The sequence below is a fragment of the Plectropomus leopardus genome, chromosome 23 (assembly GCF_008729295.1).
Source record: "Plectropomus leopardus isolate mb chromosome 23, YSFRI_Pleo_2.0, whole genome shotgun sequence".
In the NCBI taxonomy this organism is placed as follows: Eukaryota; Metazoa; Chordata; class Actinopteri; order Perciformes; family Serranidae; genus Plectropomus; species Plectropomus leopardus.
The window spans coordinates 20,076,217-20,102,809 of NC_056485.1; the positions used below are offsets into that span (position 1 = coordinate 20,076,217).

The window sequence follows — 26,593 nt, forward strand, 5'->3', positions numbered from 1 at the left end:
CTAGGTTTTTAGCATGTTTCTCTAATTTTAGGACATTTCTCAGATGGATTTAAGGATGTTTACAGGATTTTAGGGTGTTTCTATGATGAAAGACGTTTTTAAGATTCGAGAACGTTTCTTGGGTTTTAGGATGTTTCTCTGATTTTAGGATTTGGATTTAGGATTTTAGATTTTGGTTTTCATCAGTAATAATTCATATGCATTTTGGGGGGAGCTGCTGCCAAAAACGCTGTGATACACCAAACACCAACATAACTGTCGGCTCAACACCAATAACATATTTTTATCCATTTTTTTTTTCTTTTGGTATAAATAAGGGAAGAAGGGATATTTTTTTGGCAGCGTACATCACATACATCGTTGTGAACTAAATTCAGATACCTTTAACATTTGCAGGACTTAAGTATTTTTACAGTTAGAGATCTGAACAGCTCCTTGATCAGCACTGAAACTGGATTTACTGGATCGTGCTTCCCTTTGGTCACACCCTCCTCTGCTTTTTTCTTTTAACTCAGAGCCATAAAACTGGATGGTTCACCTGTTTCTGAGACTGTGATGGTTTTCATGCTCAAATGCAGGATTTTGTTTCAGCACTGCATTTTGGTGATTTTTTGCAACACTTTGTGCCTTTTCTGCATTCATCTATTGTGTAAATGTCTTTAATTTGATCAGAAATAAAAGTCCTCTGTTTCGTAATGTTTTTGGGGTGGGAAATTTTCTATAGAGAGGGAGATCCTGAGCTGACCAATGTTTCTCATAATTTTAGGACATTTCTAGAACCTAAAGATGTTTCCAGGATTTTAGAATAGGCTTTTAGCTTTTTTTTCCTATGCTTTTAGCATGTGGCTTGGATTTTAGGACATCACTCTGATTTTAGGACGTTCAGAGTGTTTCTATGATTTTAGATTTTTTTTTTAATTTTAGGCCATTTCTTTGATTTTAGTACATTAGCAGGATTTTAGGATGTTTCTAAGGTTTGAGGACATTTCTAGGATTTAAGTATTTTCTGTGATTTTAGCACATTTCTGTGATTTTAGGACGTTTTTCAGATTTAGGATGCTTCTTGGATTTTGGGACATTTCTCAAATTTCAGTTTGTTTGAGGACACTTATGGGATTTTAGAAGATTATTTCAATTTTAGGACATTCCTAGGATTTTAGAATATTTCTAAAAGTTTAGGACATTTATAGGATTATGGAAAATGGCTTTGATTTTAGGACGTTTTTTTCGTAATTTTGAGCGGTTTTAGGATTTTAGCATTTTTCAGTGCTTCTAGCATGTTTCTGGGATTTTAGGATGTTTCTTGTATTTTAGCAAATTTCTCTGATTTTAGGGTGTTTTGGCCCACAGGCCATACAGTGACTGTGTTGAGTCAACATGGACTCAGCTCTCTCTTTTTTTTGAACCACATGACTGATCATGTAAAAAGATGTCGATGACATGTTTAGAGTGACAGAGGAAAATGTGATGATTATTTTCTTACCTTCTGTTTCCAAGTTAATTTGCATTGTTGGCAAATCAAACGTGTCAATCTTGATCACAATCTCATAACCATCAGAAAACATGTCCTCATACCACAATGTTTCCTGATGAACTGATGCCAAACAAAATGCTCTTCTGGGCGGATTATAGCCAAACAGAAAAGGGGAGAGACATTAAAAGAGGGCTGTCTTCAGAGGTGTTCAATCACGGTCTTTGTGTGTCGAGACAAACACATTCACGATGTTGTTCTCTCTGCTGTGGCTGCTGCTCGTCTGCAGCGCCCAGGCTTCTCATTTTTATGGGACAGTGATGACCTTCTACCCAAAAAACACAAATGCAGACGGCTCTGTCACGGTACGTAAAGTTTTCCTCTAATTCAATTTATTCACCTGTTGAAATTTGACTGTACGCAAGTAAAACACCTCGTTTTTATATTAAAGAAACCCTTTAAAACCTTTCACATGCTTTTAATCCTTTAAAATGTGAGCATATTGGTTTGATTTCTTTTAAAACATGGCTAAAAAATGCAGCGAGCAACTTAGCAGGAGATGTCCAAAAAACTGTAAGAAATAAGGATGAGGTGACAAGAAAAAGACCTGAAAATTAGTTTAAAAAAGATAGAGGGTAATTATTAAATGTTAATAAAAACACATACAAATGTCCAGACAACTGTATTCATACAATTTTACAAATATACTTTTCTAGATTTTTTCCCCTAATTATCACAACAATTATTGACTATTTCATCAGCAAATATTTTTTGTTTTTACTTAAAAAAAATCCATTTTGTCTTTTCTGGGTTTTTTTTTTTTTTTTTTTTTTTGAAAAATTTGAGATATTTTTCTTGTAATTTTCACCCATGGTTTGAAAAGAAATCAAAGTTTTTTAAAGTCCTAAGAAAAATGCCACAGAGAGGACTCTGCAAACACCTTTTCCTTACAAAGTAACTTTCCATGAAGTTGTTGTGAACATATTGATATCAATATTAAATTAATATTAAAATATTGATATATTGTATAACATGTTATACATGTCATTAAAGTAGCATCTTTTCCACCCCCCAAAAAACTAATTCTTTGTGTAATGGATGTTGCCATTAAAGCCATAACACCTGTTTTCTGTGATACCACAGGTGGTCCTTCGCTATAAGCTCGGCTTCGAGAGTTGCTCACATGATGACACGTGGGACTGCCGCACTGGGGACTGTGGGACTCAGACCTCTTTGGTGCTGAATACTGTCATAGAGATCAGTGGAGAGTGGTGTCAGAGAGAGGGAATCATGACTCGGCAGATTGCCAGTAACGCTCCATTTGAGCTGCAGTGAGTGCAACATGTCAATTCAGACTAGACCAGATACAAGACGTCATGACCCATTTAACCCTCTTACAATGACTGTAAAACTGTGTCATAATTAGCACATACATTTTTGAGTTTTGTCCAAAAACATATTTTGTGAGGGCACCATGACCTTGACCTTCAACCACCAAATTCTAAGAATATCTTTGAGTCCAGGTGAATGTTTGTTTTGAATTTAGGGAAATTTCCTCAAGCCGTTCTTGAGATAAAGAGTTCATGAGATGGACACAAGATCATGGGGACCTTGACCTTTGACCAGAAAAAAACTATGTAGTTCATTTTTAAGTCCATGTGATGTTTGTGCCAAATTTAACAAAATTCACTCAAGACTTGACTCTTGAGTAAACATGTTCATGAGAATGACACAAACAAGGTCATACAAGAAAGAGACTGATGCAGGGTCACAGTGACCTGGACCTTTGACTCCCAAAATCTGATCAGTTCATTGTTCAGTCCAAGTGGACATTTGTGCAAAATTGAAGGAATTCCTGCAAGATATTCTTGAGTTAACGCATTCGCGAGAATGACACAAACAAGGTCACATTGACCTTTAACTTACACATCTGACCCCCAAATTCTAATCAGCTTATTTTTGAGTCCAAGTGAACGTTTGTGCCAAATTTGAAGAAATTCCTTTCAGGCTTTCTTGAGATATTACGCTCATGCCTCCGACTACGGCTATCATTGGTGTGAAGGTATAAGAAGTACATGATGTTTCACAGAAGGCAAAAAATGTCATTTTCAAACTTTCTGCAAAGGTTAAAAACAACAAAACCTCCCAGCTGCCTACAAGCAATTAACTGAGTTAATCAAATTTCCTCAGAAATCAATATCTGGCAGTTAACTGTTCACACATGCAACAACCTGAATGTGCAGCACAGTTAAAACTAACTCTCATGATCTTCCTCTGAAGGTTGGATGGCGGTAACTGGATAAATGGCATCAGAAATGGCATCGTATCCTGGAGAGCTCTGACTCTGGTGGACCTGAGGATCCGGTCTGACACCGGCCGAGCCAACACGTCACCGCAGACCACCATCCTGCCAGCTCTGAGGTTAGTCTCCTCACTCTTTATGTTTCTATTTGTTAATAATTATATGCATGGGCAGATTATGAGACAACAGGGCCCTGGGTTAGCCTCTTTTTGTTCTTGTTTTATTGTGTCTAGTTATTTTGCTCTTTTGTGTGTCTCTTTGTGCTCACTTTGAGTCTTTTTGTGTTCATTTTGTGACTTACTGTTGTCAGTGTGTGTCTCTTTGTGTCATTGTGTGTCTTTCTGTTATTTTCTGATGTAATTTTGTGTCTTTATGGTCATTTTGTGGCAATTTATATCTTTTTGTCATTGTTTTGTTTCTCTTTGTGGACATTTTGTGTCTCTGTCATTTTGTCTCCTTATGGTCATTTTGTGTCTTTCTGTTGTTTTCTGTTGCCATTTTGTCGCTCTTTATGGTCATTTTGTGGTAATTTTTATCTCTTTGTCATTGTTGTGTGTCTCTTTGTGGTCATTTTGTGTCTCTTTGTGGTCATTTTGTGTCTCTTCATGATCATTATGTCTCTCTATGTGGTTGTTTTGCTCCTTTTTTTTCATCGTTCTATATGTCCGTGTCTCTTTGTAGTGATTTTATATGTCTTTGTGGTCATTTTTAGTCTCTTCCTGGTTGCCACAAGCCTCTCAGACAAAAGACGGACATAAAACACCAGACCAGATCTCGCTAATTATTGACAACAGCACAGAGATCAAGGAAAGAGTAACACTATTGCTATTTAAATGCAAACAACAGTCAGTATCTGGAACTGAAATACAAATGTGCTGTAAAAGTTAGGCTAATGTGTAACATCTTTTGGGTCAGTGTTTTCTTCGAAGTATTCTAACATTATGCTTATGATCGTTGATGATTTCATGTTAACGGTCAATTCAACCAAATTACAAAAAAAAAAAAAAAAAAAGATAAGCTCTGGTGGTATCTTGCATGAGGTATCTGTCTCTGAGAATTCAGTTTTAACAGAATTAAGTTAACAAATTACATTTCAAATATTGTGATTTTTCTGATTATGTTAAATGCATTTAAAAGCATTAAAGTTACTTATTTGCCTTTAAAGATTAAATCTGAGAACATGATTTTAGATTTGGGTTCAAGTCAAAATTCCAAAAGTAGCAGTAGTTTCAGTTTCCTGGAGCAAACATGGAGGAAACAGTGAGTTGAATTACATGTCGTATCCAATTTCAAGACAATTACAATCACTACACTGAAATGTAAAAGACACCTTTGTGCAGACGAAACTAATCCGGCAGCAGCCGGACTGGCTGTCTTGTTTGTGCTGTACGTGGAAATGAATGCACAATGCCTCTCTCTACATCAGAGTCCCTTCAAACTGTCCGAGAGATTTCAACCTGTTGGCGTTTGACCCGGACGGAGATGAAGTTGAATGCAGATATGGAAACACAAACACAGAGTGCAACCCCTGCACACTGCCGTCTGTCCTCAGCCTCTCAACAGTGAGTACGCAAAGTCCAAAGACGCTGATAGAAAACAAGTGAAGACATGAACTTAAAGAAAAACATAACGTAGACGATAATGACTAATGATTTCATTACTTGACTTTGGTTATTTGGTCCATTTGCAGTCCTGTACTCTGTCATTCAGCCAAACCTCAAGCAGTGATGAAGGTGCGTACGCTGTACAGCTGGTGATGGAGGACTTCCCGGGGGGGGTTATCGCCCTGACTAAAACTGACGGGGTGCAGACAATCATATCCAGCAGCACTGCTATCAGCAAACTGCCAGTCCAGTTTGTTTTACGGGGTAAGATTTTGTGTTTTGGCAGCTTGACATTTATAGCCAGAAGTTCATATTAGAGGCAGACGTGAAAATAGATTTATGTTATACAACATTCAATCAAGTAATTTGTTTGGACAAGAGGTACTCCAAGAGCACTGATATAAACCAAATCACAATGTTTCTTTACCATAACCTTTGGGTAGAAAACCACAACAGCAATTGAATTTCAGCTTCAAAAATGAAGGACGGTGGTTTTCATTTGTGTATTGGGCTGGATAAAATATAAATTCCTACACTTTTGTTTGCCACAGAGCTTAGTATATTAGAAAATACAATGGAAAAATCCCATTGGCTTTTTGGCTAGAAAGAATTGCTAAATTCTGGGTGGACCTACAAAAAAACATTATCTCCGGTGCACACTTTTGCTAATTAGGTGTTTGCAACATTAAGCTCAATCTAAAACTCCAGCTCTGTGAACAGCTAGCAAATTTGTTCTTATCAATATAATAGATATCAAGATATTTCATGGAGTAAGTAATCCTCAGGGTCAATACGGACATCAGGTTTTATTATGTTGTTACCATGAATGTTTGTATAGCATTTATGGGAATCAAAGTGGACTGGACTCTCTGAAGGAAGGACAAACCAACATGCATTACCATGCATAGAAAATTCTTAGCTTTTCTTTTTGTTCCAGTGGACCCTGTGGTGCCGTCCTGCACAGAGGGACTCTATCTACCCAGGTTCCTTCCTCCGACCCCAGCCAACAGAGCTCAGCTGTACACCCCTGTCAATCAGGCCCTGGAAATCACCATCAGTGCATCTGCCAGTAACTCCATGTAAGTCAAAGATAAAAGAAATTTGTAAGAACATAGTTTTCATTTGCCAAGCTTTTCAGGAGCACAAGAAATCTGACCTGTTGTTGTGTAACCTCAACACTGGCCTTGATTATACCAGGTATTAATATGCGTCTTTGGTGATCACAAGTGGACAGCGCTAAATGCAAATTAAAACAACCACCAAGAGACAGCTGAGGTGCTCTGGAAGGCATTTGACTTAATATCTCTTGTAGTGTAAACGCAATCGACTTGATGTGTCCAAGACGTCATCAGTGCAGGATGTGGTGGTTTTTTTGGAGACAGCGCGCCAATGCTCTACTGCCCAGTTTCCGACATGTTGGACGAAATGTTGTGACTGTCCATGGTTTTACTGTATTGAAGGAGACGGGTTCGATTGCAAACCAGCAGACATAGAGTGCAGAATGAGTCCTAAAACCCCCCAAATTTGTTAGCATATCAGCACTCCTGGTTCCTTCATGTCAAAGTCCCAGGTTTTTGGTCGAATGCATGAAATAAGGTCTGTGGTTAACACTAGCTCAAAATACTTTCACGTTGTAAAATAACTCGTCACCTGTGAATTTCAAAGCTTTTGTTTGTCTTAAAGAAGGTTGTTGCTAACAAGTGGCTAAATGAGACTACAGAACGTCAACATGCCGATTCGCACCAAAATTAATTTACATCTTCGTTATGGTGGCAACGTGAAGTCATGCAAATGTTAGCTCTTTTAAACTTCTGGTGATTACCTTTTAGGCTTCAAAGATCACAAAAGTGGTGCACATTCATTAATATTATCTTGCTGGAAAAAGACTTGTATCATAACGTGCAAGTTAGCGGGACCTTTTGACCTTCTAGCGAAAGTGAAAGCCAGTAACAAAAAACACGTCACTCAATTCTCAAACTTTTGGCGCACTTACATTTTACCTTCACTGAAAGTAAAGAGAAGATATAGGAGAAATTTGAGAGAATGTTGCTGCAGGAGGTCTGCTGTGTGTGAGCACTCGTTGATTTTACACCATGTTGCTTCAGTAATAGTTTCACATGCCTGAAGGTTGAAGGCTAACACTGGTTAGACAACTATCATGCAACAACAACCACAAAGAATCAGCAGTCGATGTGACTCACCATCAACCTCATCAAGCCGTAAAACAACTGGTATGAAGGAGACAACATAAAAAAGAAAGACGTGAAAGATGCCAGGTGATAATTTGAAGAGAACCGTGCTGCAATGGAAAATAATTTTGCCTCATTTGTGGGTGGGGTGGTTTCTGAAGTACTTATGTAACTTCACAAACCTTTCCTTCTTCCGTTTGTCAAAGGATCTCTGAGCTGCTGTTCAGTGGACCGCACAACATAAACCTGACAAATACAACAGGACTGTACACCCTGACATGGACGCCATCTGAAAATGAGGATGGAGAAAGCCACCCTGTCTGTTTTGTCGCCGAAGCAAAGTTAAAGTAAGTCACTTAAAGTTGTCCCCTTTACAGTAATACTGAACTTATGGCCAGCAGGCCAAATCTGGCTCAAAAAGTTTCTGATTCAAAATAAAAATTAAAATGATTCACACTGGGAATTGCTTTTGTACTTTTTGTATACAGAAGGTGTCAAAGTGCATAAAACAGCATCAAAATAGAGCTTGATTATCAAAAAAAGTGCCGGTGGAAGATCCCCTGCAACCTTGAGAGAGGTCCTTGCTCAGCCCCTAATGTCCTAAAATCCTAGAAATATCCTGAAATCCTGAAAATGTCCTTAAATTCTAGAAAAGTATTAAATTGTGAGAGATGTCCAAAAACCCAGGAAATGTTCTAAAATCCTCGAAACATCCCAAAATCCTAGAAACATCCTAAAACCTGAAAAATGTTCTAATATCTGATAAATGTCCCAGAATCCTAGAAAGAAGTGACTGGCTGCTGTGACTGGCGACTGCCCTGCTGTCATTTTGCAAAAGTGTTCCCTAAGCAAAGCAAACTGAGTATCCCTGCTCTGTAGTAATGTGCAAGGAAAAATGTGTAGAAATAATGAAAATTAAAAACCACAAGTGATGTTTCTACTTTTTCCTTTAAAATCCTAAAAAAATATTAACTGGTCTCAGATATCTGACCATTAAAGACAATAAGTAACTACATTGATTTATCTCCACAGTACAAGCAAGTATCACTCTGAGCTCCGCTGTGTCATTGTGACTGTTGGCAATGGTGAGTGAAACACGACTTTTTTTTTAATGTTTTAAATTCCATTGCTGATTCCTGGACTGATACAGTTCATGTGTAACTTATCTTTTTATTCACTTGTTTTACAGACCCGAGAACAACCACAACCAGTCTTCCAACAACCACACCAGTAGCTACAACAACCATCACTACCACATTAACTACAACCACCATTCCCCCAACGACTACCACCACAACCACTATTCCCCCAACAACCACCACCACAACCACCATTCCCCCAACAACCACCACCACAACCACCATTCCCCCAACAACTACCACCACAACCACCATTCCCCCAACAACTACCACCACAACCACCATTCCCCCAACGACTACCACCACAACCACCATTCCCCCAACGACTAGCACCGCAACCACCATTCCCCCAACAACTACCACCGCAACCACCATTCCCCCAACGACAACAACCACCATTCCCCCAACAACTACCACACCGCAACCACCATTCCCCCGACTACCACCACAATCACCACCCCCCCCCGACTACCACCACAACCACCACCATTCCCCCAACGACTACCACCACAACCACCATTCCCCCAACGACTACCATTCCCCCAACGACTACCACCGCAACCACCATTCCCCCAACGACTACCACCGCAACCACCATTCCCCCCCCAACAACTACCACCACAACCACCATTCCCCCAACGACTACCACCGCAACCACCATTCCCCCCCCGACTACCACCGCAATCACCATTCCCCCAACGACTACCACCACAACCACCATTCCCCCAACGACTACCACTGCAACCACCATTCCCCCAACGACTACCACCGCAACCACCATTCCCCCCCAACGACTACCACCGCTACAACCACCATTCCCCCCTACCAACAACCACCATTCCCCCAACGACTACCACCGCAACCACCATTCCCCCGACGACCACCGCAACACCACTTTTCCCCCCCAACGACCACCACACAACCACCATTCCCCCAACAACTACCACTGCAACCACCACAACGACTACCACTACAACCACCATTCCCCCAACGACTACCACCGCTACCACACCATTCCCCCAACGACCACCGCTACAACCACCATTCCCCCAACGACCACCGCTACAACCACTTTCCCCCAACGACCACCACCACTACAACCACCATTCCCCCAACAACCACCACACTAACTACAACCACTATTCCCCCAACGACCACTACCATTCCCCCAACGACCACCACTACAACCACCATTCCTCCAACGACCACTACCATTCCCCCAACGACCACCACTACAACCACCATTCCCCCAACAACCACCACACTAACTACAACCACCATTCCCCAACGACACTACCATTCCCCCAACGACCACCACTACAACCACCATTCCTCCAACGACCACTACCATTCCCCCAACGACCACCACTACAACCACCATTCCCCCAACAACCACCACACTAACTACAACCACCATTCCTCCAACACTACTACCATTCCCCCAACGACCACCACTACAACCACCATTCCTCCAACGACCACCATTCCCCCAACAACCACCACACTAACTACAACCACCATTCCTCCAACGACTACTACCATTCCCCCAACGACCACCACTACAACCACCATTCCTCCAACGACCACTACCATTCCCCCAACAACCACCACTACAACCACCATTCCCCAAACGACCACCACTACAACCACCATTCCCCCAACAACCACCACACTAACTACAACCACCATTCCTCCAACAACCACCACCATTTCCCCAACAACCACCACACCAACTCAAACTGTTCCTTCTTCAACAACTACACCAACTAAAAGTCCGTCAAGTCCACCACCAACTAGCACACCTGCACCTGAAGCCTCTGACAGAAGTGAGTATGACAAATACCAAGCCAACATCTGTATGTGGGGCCAGTGTGGGTTGTAAATTAGTTGATAAATGGGCCCTACAGTAGGGATGCTCAACTTTCTTTGCTTGGGGGCCACTTTTGTAAAATGACAGGACAGGGGCCGGTTGCAGCAGCCTCAAACATGTTTCTAGGAATTTAGCACATTTCAACAGGTTAAGATGTTGCTGGGACTTTTAGGATGTTTCTAGAATTTAGGAAGTTTCTTGGATTTTAGTACATTTCTTAAATTTGATCACATTTCTTAGATTTTAGGACATATCTATGATTTAAGCATGTCTCTAGGAATTTAGGACAGCTATTTTGATGCTGTTTTATACTCAACCAAGTGGGCAAATCAGCTCAGGGCCATTGTGGAACTTGTGCACAGTTCCATATAGGGCCTATTTTTTAGCTCCCAATACAAATGTTGACTTGGTGATGATGTTTTACACCGTGTAATCGTTTCTTAATGGTCATAAACCAGGAAAAATGGGGAGCTAAATGAAAACAATGGCATTTGAGTGTCGTGAAAATGTTAGACCTCCTCTTAACGACTCAGTTTCAGCATCTTTCTGGCCTGCCTCTTAACATTTGTTCACTGTGCTTCTAGTTATTGTAGGTCTAAGAGTGAAGCTTTCCTCTACCACTCCACTGTCTGAGGACTTCATCAGGAGTACCATCATACAACAGGTCAGCCTCGTCTTATCTAACCAACTAACCAGTAGTTCTTCTGTTATCATGCTGGCAACTACTAATCAGACTGAAAACGAAACCCTTTTGGTTAACAGCGAACATGTATCACTAGAAATACAGTTTCAAGTATTGTACTATACACTACAAACATCTCTGAAGATTCAGGGGTACGATACAATAGAAATACGCTTTGACAGACCATCATATCTGATCTGATCTCAGGGCCACTGTTTCTTTTTTTTCTTCTCCAGATTAGAGATGAACTGTTGAGACAAAGACTGCCACCTGAGATGACTCTAGGCCTCGTGAGTATTTTGCAAACGGACTAAACAACCACAGCGACCCCTGCTGACTCAACACCAACATTTATTGACCCTGGAGAGAAATTATGTTTCCAGTTTCAAGTTAGCAGCTTTTTCAAGCCAAGGAATTTAAAAAAGTCCAAATCTGGTGATTATTTTTGAACATTTAAACATGTTTACAGTATTGGAGAAGTCTGTAGTTTAAATACTTTTTAAATACTCCATTTATGTCCATTATGTACTTGTTATTTGTCTTATTTATAATTAAAGCAACTGCAAAACCAAAGTACATTTTTTTCATTTCGCTGCATGCTGTTTGGTCATATTACTTTGAATTTAAGATATTTATATTAGAAAAAAATATATTTTATTGCTAATCTGACATATTTTGGCTGTTAAGAATGTTTGGTTTGTTAATGTGTCAAAAAATAAACAAAATATCCTGAAAATTGAGTTATCCCTTTCACACAGAAATACGTCGGCATACTGATGTTCACGAAATGCCGTTTCATCGGACTTTAAAGACTTAATCTGAAGTCACGAACCCCTCGAAAAAAGTCGTAAGGAGACGGTGAAGTTTAAAAGACATCCGTTTTTACTTCCAGTTGAACGAGCCAGAGCAGCATGTCATTAGGAATAATACACAGGTCACGGTTTTCAAGATAGTAACAATAAATAAAACATCAGTCGGTTGTAAACTTGTTCATCATGAAGCCACATGATATTTAACTCTTTGTTGGTTTTTGTTCGTAGGGCAGGAAACTAACTACTTTTGGGGCCAACCAGCCAACAAATACTCAGTTTTACCATCTGAGGGAGCCAAAAAATAAAATAAAATAAACATATGTAAAAAGAAGACGTACTCTGGTCTAAGTGATCCTGTACTGGCCTGAGATAAGCTTGGTCTAAGTTTTATATTTTTAATCTTTAAAACAGTATATAGAGTAGTGGTATATTCCTTCTTTGGTTTATGTTTTTGTTGGGTTACTTTTCAAAATTATAATAAAACGGCTTTGCGACAACTCGAGGGGAAGACATTGGGCCTCATGCAAGAACAAATTTTCTGTTATTTTTGTTTGCATCCACGATTTTGTTCTTATCTTTTTTTAGTTCCCACTGACTTTCATACCACTTAATAGCTGTACTCCACCACACTTCAGATGGAAATACTGTACTTTTCACTCCACTGCTAGTATTTGATACTTTACAAATTAAGATTTTTGTGCAAAAAATATATCAAAGTGCAGCTAAAACAATTAATTATTAGAATGTTTGCAGACTTTTCTTTTAATTACTCTAATTACCATGATTTCATACATTTATTTAAATGTTTTTGCAAGCGTACTTTTACTTTTAATACTTCAATAAATCTCCCTGAAATCATATTTACTTTGTCTAAATCACAAAACCTGCCCTTATATAGTGTTTAGGGGGCGTTACCTGTGCCAACAGGTGAATTACGATCAGTGGGATTCATTCTTCTCTTATATTTTCTCTTACCAGGAAATTAAGAGAAAATTTAAGGGAAATTAAAGAGAATGTTGCTGCATGAGGACTAATGTGTTATATATGTAAGTCAATAAAGTTCCAGGTTTTTGAATTGCCAAACAGGCCAGCAGAGCTGAGTGTTCGATGTTGGGCTGGTGGCTAAAGTGTTAATTTCAGGCCCTCTTTGTTTGTACACACATTCCTTCCCGCTGTCAAGTAAAAATAGCAAAAAAAAAAAAGGGGGCGCGCTTGTTTTGTTTCAGCCGGCAGTTTTGTGTCTGAACGAATTGGCTTGATTTCTTTAAAAAATATGGGAAGAAGGAAAGAAGAGACGACTCAAAAATATGCAAAATTATTTTTAAAAAATACCAGAAATTTAGTTAAAACAAAACAAAAAGTTGAAAGAAAATGACCTGATTTTTTTTAAAAATTCTGTGATATAATTTTAAATATGTAATTCTACTTAAATAAATAATGTTTTCCCTTAGCTTTTTCCTTTTTTTCCTTGACATTTTCCCTTAACTTTCTAAAAAAATTTCTTAATCTACTATTTTATTTATGGAACATAAACTTACTTAAGTTTAAAAGTTTAATACTTAAGTTGGTCATTGCTTTTTTCTTCCATATTTTTGAAAGAAATTGCACCAGTTTGCTTAACAGTTTGCATACTTGTGAAAGGTGTCTGAAAACAGCACAAGAAAAGTAAATAAATAAATTGGCTTGATTTCTTTCAAAAACATGGGGAAAAAGGCAACAAGCAATGAAAAAAAAGCATGACCTAAAAATTTGCAAGAAATTGGTAAAAAGGTATGGATCATACCTAAAAAGAAAGTTAAAAAAAAGAAAATGGCCCATGAAAAGTGCATAAAAATTAGAATAATTCTGTAACATCATGTTAAATAAGTAATTATTATCATTAAAAATACAGTTTTTACCCTAGCTTTTTTTCCCTAGACATTTTCCCTACCTTTTTCAAAACATTTCTTTCTAAATCTACTAATTTCTCGCAGTTTGTGGAAAATTTCTTACCATGCTGCCTTTTTTTCCATGTTTTTGAAAGAAATCATACAAATACGTTCAGATTTAAAAACTTGAAAGGCCACTGAAAGGGTTAAATGATGTAATCGGCGGCACCAAAGCGGATGAACCGAAACAAGCGCACCCTGTCGAGCAACAAAAAACAAAAAAAAAAAAACAACAAAAAAAACAGATCAACTGCATTTTTCAACAGAGTCAAACGAGCAAGCAGAACCCTGATAGTTAACACACACCTGGACAAAAAACTCAGTCTGAAATGTTTTTAGCTGTTTGATAAAGTTGCTCAGATTTTACAAAAAAAGGCAACAAAGCAAATTTTCAATGTTAAATTCAAACAAATTAAGACGTCGTGCGCCAAAACATTTCAAACCGCTTTTTTTTGTTTTTTGTTTTTACCCAGATCGCGATAGAAAACAAACAAAAGTTTCCGTAACTTTCCCTTCAAGAGAATTGCACATCGTCGATATATAAAATATGAACCTTACTATATACAGCTAACGGAAACCAAACACACCCGCACGTCGAGAAGTGTTTTGAGAGCTGTTAGCAGCGAGTACGAGAAACATTCGGGAAAATTATTATTTGTATTATTAATTATTATTCCCTCGAGCTTCCACCCTCCTGCAGTCGAACACCATTACAACCAACATAAATAAGGCATTTTTTTTTATCTTGGAGGACGGCTGCTTCGTCGACATGACGGAGTTTGAAAACATGCATTCACACTGTGAACATTAACCCTTTAACTCTTTGAAACTTGAGCAAATTGGCTTGAAAAAAAAACATGAGAAAATAGCATGAAATTAGTAAAATGTTACAAGAAAATTACCTGAAAATAAGCACAAAAAAGGTAAAAACATACAAAAAAGAAAATTATCCCAAAAAAGTGCAGAAATTGAAAAATGTAGGGGGGGGGGGGGGGGGGTTCCCCTGTCGTTTTTGGGGCATTTTTACCTACTTTATGATCATTTAAAAAATAATACTCCTCACTTTTTTAAAACCAATTTTCAGGTCATTTTCTTTGTCACGTTTTCCCAATTTATAATTTAATAAATGTATAATTATAATGATCATAACTATAGTTTTCTGGACATTTTTTCATATGTTTTGGTCATTTAAAAAAATTCTCCCCTGCTTTTTAAAACTCATTTTCAGGTAATTTTCTGTCTCACCTTTTACTGGTTTCTTGCAATCTTTGGAACATTTGTTTCTGAGAAAAGTGCCGAAAATTTAATAAAAGTGTTTGTTTAAAGTAATTTTAAATATATTATTATACTTTGTTATCTACAAAAGTCAAAAACAAAGCAATGGAAATGCATATTTTGTCCAAATATTGTACAAAAACTCTGTAAGACAGCAGCACCAGAGCCAGATATATAAAATACGACGATCACAGTGTGAATGCAGTTTTACAAACCCTCCGAAAACGCTGCTCACCTCTCATAACCGCCGCTAACATCTCCCCAAGGTTTCACTTTCTTTGTTCAGAGACATGTTTTTAAAATAAAGTTTGATAAAGACTCAGTTAATATCAGTAACTTAATTTTCTTGAAACATGTGAAAGTATAATAAAAAAAAAAAAAGGCAGCTCTCTCCGTGTGATTCAGTCACATAATTCAAGAAAAAAAAAGCTTTTCAGAGGAAACATCATCTCCCGACTGGCAGTTCTCGTTTTGCAACATGTGAGGATCATTTTTAAATAAACGGAGAGTTCATTAAGTCCACCGAAGCACTTCATGTTGAGCCCAGGTCAAACACAGAATAACTATATATACACATACGAAAAAACACGCGGAGGGGTGAAGCTGCCTTTACCTCTTTAACGTTAATATTGAGACCGCAAAAACCATCTCAGTCTTTCTTGATCACACATGATAAAAAACACACTGTATGAAGCATTTCTGAATACTTATAAAGTAAAGAAATTTATAACGTAAAGACGTCACAATGAGAATCCTGGTAAAACCAAAAACTTGCTGTTGCCTTTATAACATTTTGGAAATAGTTCTTATCTGACAATATTGTCTATTTTTACAGTTTTTGGCTAAGATAGTGTAATTTTGGCCATTTGTGTTCGCATGTTGTCTTTAAATAATCACCTAAAATTTAGAACAAAAAACAAAAAAAAGAAAGAGAAAAAAGGGATTTTTAAAAAATGTAATTTAATTTTTAAAGAACTGAAAAATCATTTAAAAAACTTTTAAGGAAAAAAAACAAAATGCTCCAAAAACTTAAATGGGAAAAAAAACAACTTTTTTGAAGAAAACATGCCTTCCAACAATAATTCTGAAACACTGTTTCTTTTTGTTTTGGGATTTTTTTTAATTAAAAATTCCAAAATGACACAATTTATCTGAAAAACTGTTAAAAAAAATCCAATTTCAAATTTTTTGATGGTCCTTCAGGTATATTTAATTTTATAAAACTGTTCCAGGCCTGGGAATTGCTATTTGCAAATCCAATGACTTTGACAGGCTTTTCATGACCGTATTAACCCTGAATAATGCTTTAGCCACATGTCCGGCATTCAGAATAAAGGTATTTTTTGTCCGGGAACGTCCAAAAGGCAGCTGTGATTGGCTCGAAGTTTAAAACACTAAATTGGTGCAGAGTCGCTTCCACCGTGAGCTATGACACCATAGCGAGTATCTGTTGGTTTACTTTCAAAGCGATTTGTTTCAGCTCTGAATACTTAATCGTTATTAAGCGGCAGAAAATCAGAGCGGAAAGGCAACTTCACCCGTCACATAAAAATACACAGGTATTGGTAGAGTCAACTCCACGGAATAGTTAGAAACAATAAATAAGTTAAGAACCGTCCCTTCACTGAGATTTAGGAGAATACTGAGAAGTGTACTCTGTGTGTGTGTGTGTGTGTGTGTGTGTGTAAATCTGTAGCTGTAACACAGTTTAGTGAGTTAGCACGTCAAATTTTCTTGTACTTCAAAACAAACGCAGGAATGAGGAAAAATAACAAAAACACGAAAAAGGAATCTTTTTTTGGTGGATATTCTCCGTTTCCAGTTTGCTTACGAACCCCTGAAGCATCGCATAAACGCGTCGTATTTGTCTCTATTATTTCTATTTTTACTCCAGTTTGGTCATATTGGTACATAGAAACAAAATATTAGTGGATCATATAAATAATGTTTAAAAGTGTGATTTGTTAATTGTGTAATCGACAAAAACTGTCCACTGTGAGTCTGATAGTGTTGTAGTTTAAACTTTGACCTGCAGTTTGAGTCAGTGTTTTTGGGAATAATAAATCCCACCCACATAATCCCTGCCGCCCCATTTTCTTATTAAATCTGGCCCTTAACGTCGCCAAATTTCATGGATTATGACGTATCAGCAGCTTTGGTGTCAGTTGAACTCCAGTGATCATAACTGGCCGACTCTTCCACAAAATAATCGAACAACGCTGGTAGTTAAAGTACACATCGGGACAAAACGGGGACCGCCGGAGCTCCTGCGTCACGACAGGAAGGAAATTCATGAGTCTGAGGCTGAACACTTTTAGGTCCAGGGGGATAAACACACACACACACACAGACACACACACACACACACACACACACTCACACACACACACACACACACACACACGCACACACACACATTCGTCCCAGTCTCGGCCTCCGTCCTCTTCAGCACTCAGGTCCAAAGATAAAGATAAGACATCATAGTTAGGCAGAAAATTCACCCTCTCTCTCTCTCTCTCTCTCTCTCACACACACACAAAAACCTTTCCGCGCTCTCCGTCGCTCTCACAGCTCAGCGGTCAGACGTCGTAGTCGGGCAGGGCGGAGTACGTGATGCCGCCAACCGACGGAGGGCTGGAGTGGAGAGGAAGGAGCCAGCAAAACACCGAACCTGGAGAGAGAAAATTAGAGATGAAAACATGAAGATGAAGATGGCATTTTGTGGTGTATTTTAGACTTCAGATCAGTGACACTCGTGTTTTGGGGGTCAAATCTGGTCCCTGATTAGGTCCTACGGCCACCCCAATAATTTTCAAATTCACAATAAAAATAAAGTGATTCACGCTGGAATTTGTTTTTGTACAATCCTGAAAATGTCCGAAAATCCCTGACATGTACCACAATCCTAGAAAGATCCTAAAATCCTAGTAATGTCCTAAAATGCAAAAAAATGTCCCTAAATCCCAGAAATGCCCTAAAATCCTAGAAACGTCATTAAATCCTAGACATCCTAAAATCTGAGAAAAATCCAAAAATCCTAGATATATCCTAAATCCCCTAAAATGTCACAAAATCCTACATGACCCAAGAAACATTTTAAAATCCTAGAAATGTCCTAAAATCTGAGAAACATCCTTAAATCCCAGAAACGCCCTAAAATCCTAGAAATGTCCAAAACCCCCAAAAGACATTTTAACGTCCTTAAATCCAAGAAATGTTCTCAAATAATAGAAATGTCCTAAAACCTGAGAAACGTTCTTAAATCCTACAAATGTCTTAAAATCCTAGAAATATCCAAAAACCCAAAACACATTTTAAAATCCTAGAAATGTCCTAAAATCTGAGACATTTCTTAAAATCTAAGAAACCTTCCTTAAGTCTTAGACATTTCCTAAACTCCTAGAAATGTCCTAAAAACATTAGTTGGCTGCTGTGACTGGCCCCTGGCCCCTGTGGCCCCTGTGGCCCCTGTGGCCCCTGTGGCCCCTGAGCAAAGCAGGCTGAGTGTCCCTGCGGTCCATAACAAACCCACCTCTTCCAAAAACCTCCCGCAGCAGAGCCAGCTTTGGCTTGCGGGTGTGTGTGGGGTGGTGAGGCAGCTGAGAGGAGGCGGAGGAGGAGGAGGACGAAGACGAAGAGCTTCGGTCTTTGATCATCAGCCGGTTCCTCATCTGCTCTATGGGCGTCTCGTCCGTGATTATGGAGACCAGCTGAGACACAGAGCGGAAGAACGTTTTTAAGAAGCTTTTATTAACCTTTAATAGGTAAGAGTTTTGGGCAAAAACAAGTACATGCTGACATATAATAAAGTATTTAGAGCGATAGAGTGATTGACACTTGGATTGTTTTTGAACTTTTAGCATCCATAAGGTGTCAGAGTGCATAAAACAGCATCAATATAGAGCCTGATTCCCAGCAGCCCCAAGAGAGGTCCCAGCTGAGCACCTCAGGACCTAAAATCCCAGAAACATCCCAAAAATGGTCAGTGTGAATGTCCTTGTGTTTTTTGTTCTGACCTGCTAGGGGGACTGCCTGTAATAATCTGGTACGGAGCATCGAATGGTTAAATGTGTGTTTTAAAATGTACATGATACCTTTTAAATAAAATATATAAATAAATAAATAGAATCCCAGAAAAATCCTAAAATCCAAGAAAGGCCTTAAAAAAAATAGACAAAGCCTAAAATCTTAGAAACGTGCTAAAATCAAAGAAACGTCCTGACACTGAAGAATTGCAGAAACCTCCTAAAATCCAAGCAACGTCCTAGATTTCTCGAAATTTCCTAAAATCCTTGAAACACAGAAAAATCCTAGAAATGTCCTGAACTCAGAGAATTGTCTTTTAAAAAACATTTGACACGCTTTAAGGGCCCTAAAATCCTACAAATGCCCTAAAATTCTTGAAACGTCTTAAAACCTTAGAAACTTCCTAAAATACTAGAAGTGTCTCAAAATCCTAGAAATGTCCCACGGGGACGTTTGTGCTAAACTTTCACACTTTCAAGTTCACAAAGATGGGAAGAAAAACACGAAAACAAGCGTTTATCACCGCTGCAGAGGCATAAAAACATGGAAAAATAGGGTGAGTAGTTATGAGTAAAAAGTGTGATATTTTCCTCTGAGGAGCAGCCGAGTAGAAGTATAAAGTGGTACGAGTACGAGGTGAAGTACAAAGGTTTGTGTTTGTGTACCTGATCGTAGAAGATGACCATGACGAACACGCCGAACAACACCGACTCCACCAGCAGGATGATGTAGTGAGCGCTACCAGAGAGAAAATAATAGAAACATTCTGGTATTAACAAACAAAACTACAAACTTTTACTCTGAAACACTAAAGTGCAGTATTTATACTTCCTGTTCTGTGCAGGAGACTCACACTATCAGGTGCTTGCTGGGCGTCTCCTCTCCGTCTTTCTCTGCGTCGCCGTCTCGCTCGTTCCTTATCCGCCACACCCAGGCCGACACCACCAGCACCATGGAGTACAGACTGGCCATCCCTGCGCCCACACACACACACACACACACACACACACACACCAAAACAAAGCTGTCCATGCACCATAAAAGAGAATTAAATCCATTAAAAGTAAAAATGAACTCATTAAATTTCATTTATGTGGTCCGGCTTTTCATTAATGTAATTCTTGTAATTATTACTTTATATCGCTATCGCACTTTTTACCTTCACTTTTCATTTGTGTTTTTGTCTTTTTGCTTTTTTGTTACATTTTTATTGCAAAGAATTTGTGCTTTCTTATATGAAAAGTGTTTTACAAAAAAAATGTATTAGCATTTTTATTAAAATAATTAAGATGAATAAAAACAATCCAAGATACAAAGACAGATGAGTCAGAACTGATAAAAAAAAATAAAACTAATACTAAAACTAAAACTAATACTAAAAGTAGACTATTAAAAGAGGATAATGCATATAAATTAAAATGAATAAAATAACTAAAAATAAAATAAAATAAAAAAGACCAAAAAAGATGATACACAAGCGAAACTAAAATTTAAAAAAAAATTAAAAATTGGAATAAAATGAAATTTAAAAAATAAACAAATGAAATTAAAAATAAAATAAAATAAAAAAGGGATGTCTTCAACTTAATGTTAACATGATGCTGTTGGGGCACTTGTTATGTGATCAGATAACATGCTTTCCATTTATTTGGATCCTTAACTGAAGTAAAAATAGTAAATCAATACTGTTAAAATACTGCACTAAAGGTTAAAGTGTACTGTTTGTACTCACCGGTGTAGAAAAGAAACTGGATAAAGTATTTCTGGTTGAGTTCGCCGACACAGTTGTTGATCCTAAAATACACAAATCAGGAAACAGATGAGAAGAATTTGACGAAAGACAAAAAAAACATGACAAAGATGCAGGAGACTGAAAAAGGGAAATATGAGACAAAGAGGACGGATGTGTGTCTTCTGACCAGGGACAGTGATGGTCCATGCGGCGTATACACCGCTGACAGACCCGGCAGTGATGCGCTCTGGGAGGTCTGTACGTTTCACAGCGACTGCACACCGTCCAGCCTTCACAGCCCTGAAAACAGCCGAAAACAGGCCAAAAATACTTTTATTTTGGTGAACATCCGATTATATTCAGAACGGCTGCGGCAAGGTTTTTTTTCTGGCTGATATCATTTGGGGGATTTTTAAAGACAATATGCCTTCGAAACATTTAAGGAAAAATAAACAAGTAAAACACATTTTCTATAACCCCCCCCCAAAAAAAAATCACAAAAATGTTTTTTTTTTACAAAAATCATGAAAAACAAGAAGTTTTCCCTAAACATTGCCAAAAAAATACATAAAAATTATAATTTTTTAAATTAACAAAGGCAAAAATTTGAAAAAAAAAGAGAGGACGTAGTAAAAAATAAAATAAAAAAAAAAACAACTTCCCTTCTGGACAAATTTTTTTGGCCGATTTTAAATAAATTCACCATTATGTTACATTACTTTAATTCAATCAATTACACACAACACATTATTTTCCAAAAGTTTTCAATATTGTTTTATTCTTCCATGACTTTCACAGGCCTGGAAAGTGTGATTGTGAAATTCCATGCTTTTTCCAGGTCTTTTCCTGGACCATGGGAACGTTTAACAGAAGAATATTTGGTCCCAGTTTGTACTATCAGGGTTTCCTGTTTTCAGTCGAGCGACAGATTCATACGTCATCGCTGCGTTATGCAACACGACTGAAACAACTCTCTACAGACATCTGTCATTAGGCTCATAATGACAGAGCAGTACAGCTGTTTAGATGTAAATACGGAGTCACCAGGAGATAAATATATAGCTGTTAATAACAGACTGATAATCAGAGAGAAGCTCTCTGTCATTAGCCTTTAGCTCTCTGTTGAATTCATCACAAAAGTGCTTCCAAGGTGGAAAAATACACTTTAATTTTTAGCTGAAAACTCCTGACGTAGTTCGGCGCTGCAGAATAGACACTTAAAGCAACAAGTGAACTATTAATGTTTGACTCAGAAGTAAAATGACGGGCTAAACTTTGTTTAAGTGGAAGGATTAGAAGGATTTTAACTCACCCGCTCGTTCATCCGAGACGACTGGGAGCGAAGGTCTGAGAAGTCTATGGCCGTCTCAGGAAGAGGCACCATACCTGCACAACAGCACGCAAAACACGCGAAAATTCAGCGGCATCATTTTTGCTTTTCACTTTTCACAGAGCGTTTTTCCCATTTGAGAGCACCAGTCATGTTACATGTAACAAACAAACAGGGCAGAACATTATGGTGTCACAGTGAAGATCACATCTGACTTAGACGTGATTTTGTCACAATTAGCGTAAGAACACTAAATATTATTGTAATACAGTCAAAGGTGTAAATTTATGATAAAGCTGTAGTGTGGAATTGAAAACATGTCGAACATTTAACGCATTAACAGAAATTGGGAATATTCATTTTTAAATAATATTTTGTTTGAAAAAATGTAAAAAAAAAAATTAAAAAGAGGTACAATTTGGTGAGTATTTACTTCCTCCAACTACTTTTTGGACACAAAATGCTTATGTGGTTTATTTTGTATTTGTATAACAGGCATTCTGGTGTAAACGACGTAAACGTAAGCGTTATGGCCAAAAACATGTTTTGGTGACCACCAAATTCTGATCAGTTTATTCTCCAGTTCAAGGGGATGTTTGTGCCATAGTTGAATAAAACCCCTCAAGGTGTTCTTGAGATTATGCGTTCACAGGAATGAGACAGACAAGGTCACAGCGACCTTGACCTTTGACCTATATCCACCAAATTCTAATCAGTTCATCCTTGAGTCCAAGTGAGCATTTGTACTAAATTTGATGAAGTTCCCTAAACGCGTTCTTAAAATATATTGTTTGCAAGAATGGGACGGACACACGGAAAACACACACTGACCGGGATCTGAGAAGACAGCTTTGGAGTGGCAGGCCAGCAGCAGCAGCAGAATCAGGTTAAACACTGATCCATGTAGAGTACACCAAACACTGTCAGGGAGGAAGAGAAGGATTGTTTATCACCTAGGAAAAACACACTTTGTGATTTTATACATTTTAAAACTTGTGAGTGTGAAAGGCATGTTTTTTTAATGTTGGTGATTTCTTTGTCTTTAAATTTAAAAAAAAAAATTAAAGAAAAAAATGTTGGTGATTTGTTTTCTCATTAAACGCTTTTAACAGTTTTTAAAAAAAAATGTTTTTTTTTCTTCAAACATTTTGGTGATTTAAAGGAAACATGCCTTCCAAACCCACAGGTTAAAATACTACGTGTGTAAAAGGGCTAATTTCATAATATTTTTAAAAATATTATTAAATAATCTAATCATTGTAAAAAACAACAACAACAACAACAACAGCAACAACAATAATAATAATTGCATCAAAGCACTAGTTTTAAAACTATAACAATTACCTTATGGTGACGGTAGGAGCATATATTTTTCCTTGTCACTCACAGGAAAATATGTGTTTTGGTGTGAGTAAAAATACAACAACAAAACAAGGCACCCCCCAGCCACCCCCCTTCTCTGATAAATACAGAACAGTCCCTTTACATTCCACCACTGTTTTGGGGGATGAGACTGTCACTGTAAATTATAGGAACAGGCTACAAATGACTAGTAAAATTACAAAGTATTAATATTTGGCAAACATTAAAACCATTACTGGGATATAAAGTAGACATAGCCCTGTATCATCTGTGTTTTTTAAATGTCTCAGCCTCCTGTAACGTTACAGCTCCCTGTTCCGGATCTCAGCTTGTAAACAAACCAACCTGCTGTCACCTCGGCACAAAAAAATATAACAAAAACCCTCCTAAATTAAAATAAACATGTGTTATTGTGATAAAAAACACGTTTAAGTTTGGATGGAGCAGATAAAATGCGGCGCGGGAGGAAGCTGTCTGCTGTCAGATGAATGGAGACAGCGCAGGGAGGCGGGCGCCATGTCGGTATTTTAACGGTACAAACGACACAAAAAACACAAAGTACCGACCTGTCCGAGTAGGCGGGGATGAGGACATACTGTATGACCACGTAGTCCGCGTAAAACACGCTGAAATAAGTTAAAATCAGACAGATAACGCCGCAGGGGTCTCGCCTACAGCGCAGAGACGCCATCTTCTGCCGGGCTCCGCCCCCCCCGTCCCCCACCTGATGGTACAGCCCAGGACCGTGGGAAAAAACGACCACATCTTAAAGGGACAGTACACTCAATTACGTGTCTTAAAGGGACGGTACACTCAAGAATTCTTCTTTAAGGGATAATGTAAAATGATATGTTTTAAAGGGACAGCACACTCAATTCCATGTCTAAAATGGACAGTACACTCAATTATACCTCATATAGGGACACTGCACTCAATTATACTTCTTAAAGGGACAGTAAACTCAATTATACCTCTTAAAGGGACAGTACTGTCAATTAAAAAACAAAAGGTGTGTGTCTTAAAATGGGCTATATTGTACATTATACTCTGTACAACAGAGTTTTAGGGCAAAATTGATGATTTTTTCTTTGAGACTTCTAGTATAAAGTTGTAATATTATAAGAAAAAAAGTTGCAATAGTACAAGACAAAAGTTGTGGTTTTATGAGAAAAAAAATCATAATTTACAAGAATATATTCATAATTTCATGAGAATTAAGTTGTGATTGTACAAGAAAAAAGTGGTTATTTAGGATAAATAAAGTCGTATTTTTGGGGAAAATGGGAACAGGCCTGTTTTATAGTTTGTTTATTTCTGTCATATAATATACCCTTTCTTGCAAAAAAATTTTTTTTGTAAAATTCCAACTCTATTCCTGTAATATTACGACTTTATTCTCTCCTCTCTCTTTTCTTAAATTAAGACTTTTTTCTCATAAAATTCTGACTTAATTCTTGTAATATTATGATATTTTAATATTATAAAATTCAGACTTTTTTACACTCGGAAAGCTACAACTTTATTCTCATAATATCACGACTTTTTTCCTCATAATATTACAACTTTATTCCCAAAGTCTTATTTCATCACATTTTTTATTTATTTGATTTTTTAAAATTAACATTTCCTTTGTTTCTTGATAGATTCAGTAAGAACTTACTTTTACAATAACCTCAATTAACTAATTGTTCTTTTTAAATTGATACATTAAATTATTTGTTTAAAAATGCAGCTGAAAACAGTTTTTTTTTGTTCACTCATCACTTGATGTTGCAGCAGATGAACGTGCAGCTGTTTTTAAACGGTGTCGTGTAGTTTCCAGTGTAAAAACAGCAGGAGGCAGTGCACCTCCTCCTCCTGCAGCTCCTCAGTGTCGCTCCTCCTCTGCAGTGGGCGGGAGCCAGCTCGTCATCCTCGTTTGCTCAACACTTTTTTGTTGCTGCAGAGACTCTCAGGACGTGTTTGTAGTTTGTTCTCGTTTTTTACTGCAAACAAACCGACTTTTCCCATCGGATACATTTCTTCACCTCTACCTCCAAGTTCACCCTGTTGCCTTTTTTTGGGAGTTTATTATTGTGTGTTTGGGAGTTAAGCTCGAAGAGGAGACAGAAAGAGACTCAAAGGAGAAAAAACAGCAACCTGGAGGAGGAAAAGGGCGTTCATACTTCGAAGTAACCATGGAAGTTCCTGGTATGCAGGTAAGCTGAAAGGTGGACTCGGTGCTGCTTTTTGAGGTGTGTTTGGTCTCTTTTTGTCGTCGTTACCAGCAAACTAAACGAGTTATCAACAGTGGAGGGAACACAGTGCAACTAAAGGCCATTTTGGATATATTTAAAACTATTTTACCTGGTGTTTGTGTGTCGTATTTAAGTCCAGGTGCCTTTAATTCAAATGAAGCCGCCTCTGTGTCTGCAGCCAGCTTAAAGAAAAGTTACCAAAATACTCCAACAAAGGCTCATTATATAACATGGCACAATAATGTGACTTTTCTGTGGTACTTTGTGTTGAGTTCATGGTGAATTTGTGGTACATTACCTCAAGTGTCTTAACTTTATATGTGACGTTGGGACGCCACATCGAGATTTAAGTGAATTTATGACGTTAAACTGTCGCAAAAGTGACTTTTATTGTAAATGTTGTACCCCAAACTAAGTTAGTAGTGATCCTAGCTCGATTAAATGTCATAAAATCACTATTTAATGTTTCCAAAGTGACTTATGATATGATTTATCCATTCCAAACTGAGATTATAGCTGTTCTAGGTTGTTTAAGTGTCTTTAAATAGCTATATAATGTTTCTATAGTGAGTAATGATGTGACTTAGCCATTTCAAACTGAGTTTATAGTAAACTTATGGTGTTAGTATCTTGT

General features: G+C 37.9%; 3 protein-coding genes across 3 annotated transcripts in view; 2 read left to right on the forward strand and 1 right to left on the reverse strand.

The window, feature by feature from the left end:
* The first annotated feature begins 1,722 nt into the window (after nt 1-1,722).
* LOC121962476 (mucin-2-like) lies at nt 1,723-11,779 on the forward strand. The gene is made up of 15 exons (XM_042512733.1): nt 1,723-1,836; nt 2,615-2,802; nt 3,752-3,892; nt 5,200-5,335; nt 5,464-5,641; nt 6,315-6,456; nt 7,773-7,913; nt 8,599-8,651; nt 8,756-9,125; nt 9,220-9,468; nt 9,521-9,563; nt 9,595-10,313; nt 10,374-10,531; nt 11,160-11,239; nt 11,494-11,779. Exons 1-15 carry the CDS (start codon nt 1,723-1,725, stop codon nt 11,569-11,571), a joined length of 2,790 nt encoding a protein of 929 aa, XP_042368667.1. The 3' UTR covers nt 11,572-11,779.
* A 4,695-nt stretch (nt 11,780-16,474) lies between these two features.
* zgc:77880 (zf-DHHC domain-containing protein) lies at nt 16,475-24,413 on the reverse strand. The gene is made up of 9 exons (XM_042512531.1): nt 24,289-24,413; nt 23,192-23,280; nt 22,343-22,416; nt 21,218-21,330; nt 21,031-21,092; nt 20,152-20,272; nt 19,964-20,036; nt 18,805-18,982; nt 16,475-17,943 (listed from the first exon to the last, which is right to left on the reverse strand). The coding sequence occupies exons 1-9, from the start codon at nt 24,411-24,413 to the stop codon at nt 17,852-17,854; spliced, it is 927 nt and encodes a 308-aa protein (XP_042368465.1). The 3' UTR covers nt 16,475-17,851.
* A 1,391-nt stretch (nt 24,414-25,804) lies between these two features.
* stk26 (serine/threonine protein kinase 26) overlaps nt 25,805-26,593 on the forward strand; it is a 28,888-nt gene continuing 28,099 nt past the window's right edge. Inside the window, exon 1 of the mRNA XM_042512262.1 lies at nt 25,805-25,920. Within this exon, the coding sequence (XP_042368196.1) occupies nt 25,900-25,920 (21 nt within the window). The 5' untranslated portion in view covers nt 25,805-25,899. The remainder of the gene's footprint in view (nt 25,921-26,593) is intronic.

Excerpts from the sequence above, each read along its gene's own strand:
- LOC121962476 (XM_042512733.1), top strand. The coding sequence starts at position 1,723 with ATGTTGTTCTCTCTGCTGTGGCTGCTGCTCGTCTGCAGCGCCCAGGCT. Across the intron at positions 1,837-2,614 it reads ATGCAGACGGCTCTGTCACG|GTGGTCCTTCGCTATAAGCT; the intron begins GTACGTAAAGTT and ends GTGATACCACAG. Across the intron at positions 2,803-3,751 it reads AACGCTCCATTTGAGCTGCA|GTTGGATGGCGGTAACTGGA; the intron begins GTGAGTGCAACA and ends CTTCCTCTGAAG.
- zgc:77880 (XM_042512531.1), bottom strand. The coding sequence starts at position 24,413 with ATGGCGTCTCTGCGCTGTAGGCGAGACCCCTGCGGCGTTATCTGTCTG. Across the intron at positions 23,281-24,288 it reads ATCCCCGCCTACTCGGACAG|TGTTTGGTGTACTCTACATG; the intron begins GTCGGTACTTTG and ends CCTCCCTGACAG. Across the intron at positions 22,417-23,191 it reads AGCTGTCTTCTCAGATCCCG|GTATGGTGCCTCTTCCTGAG; the intron begins GTCAGTGTGTGT and ends GCTGTTGTGCAG.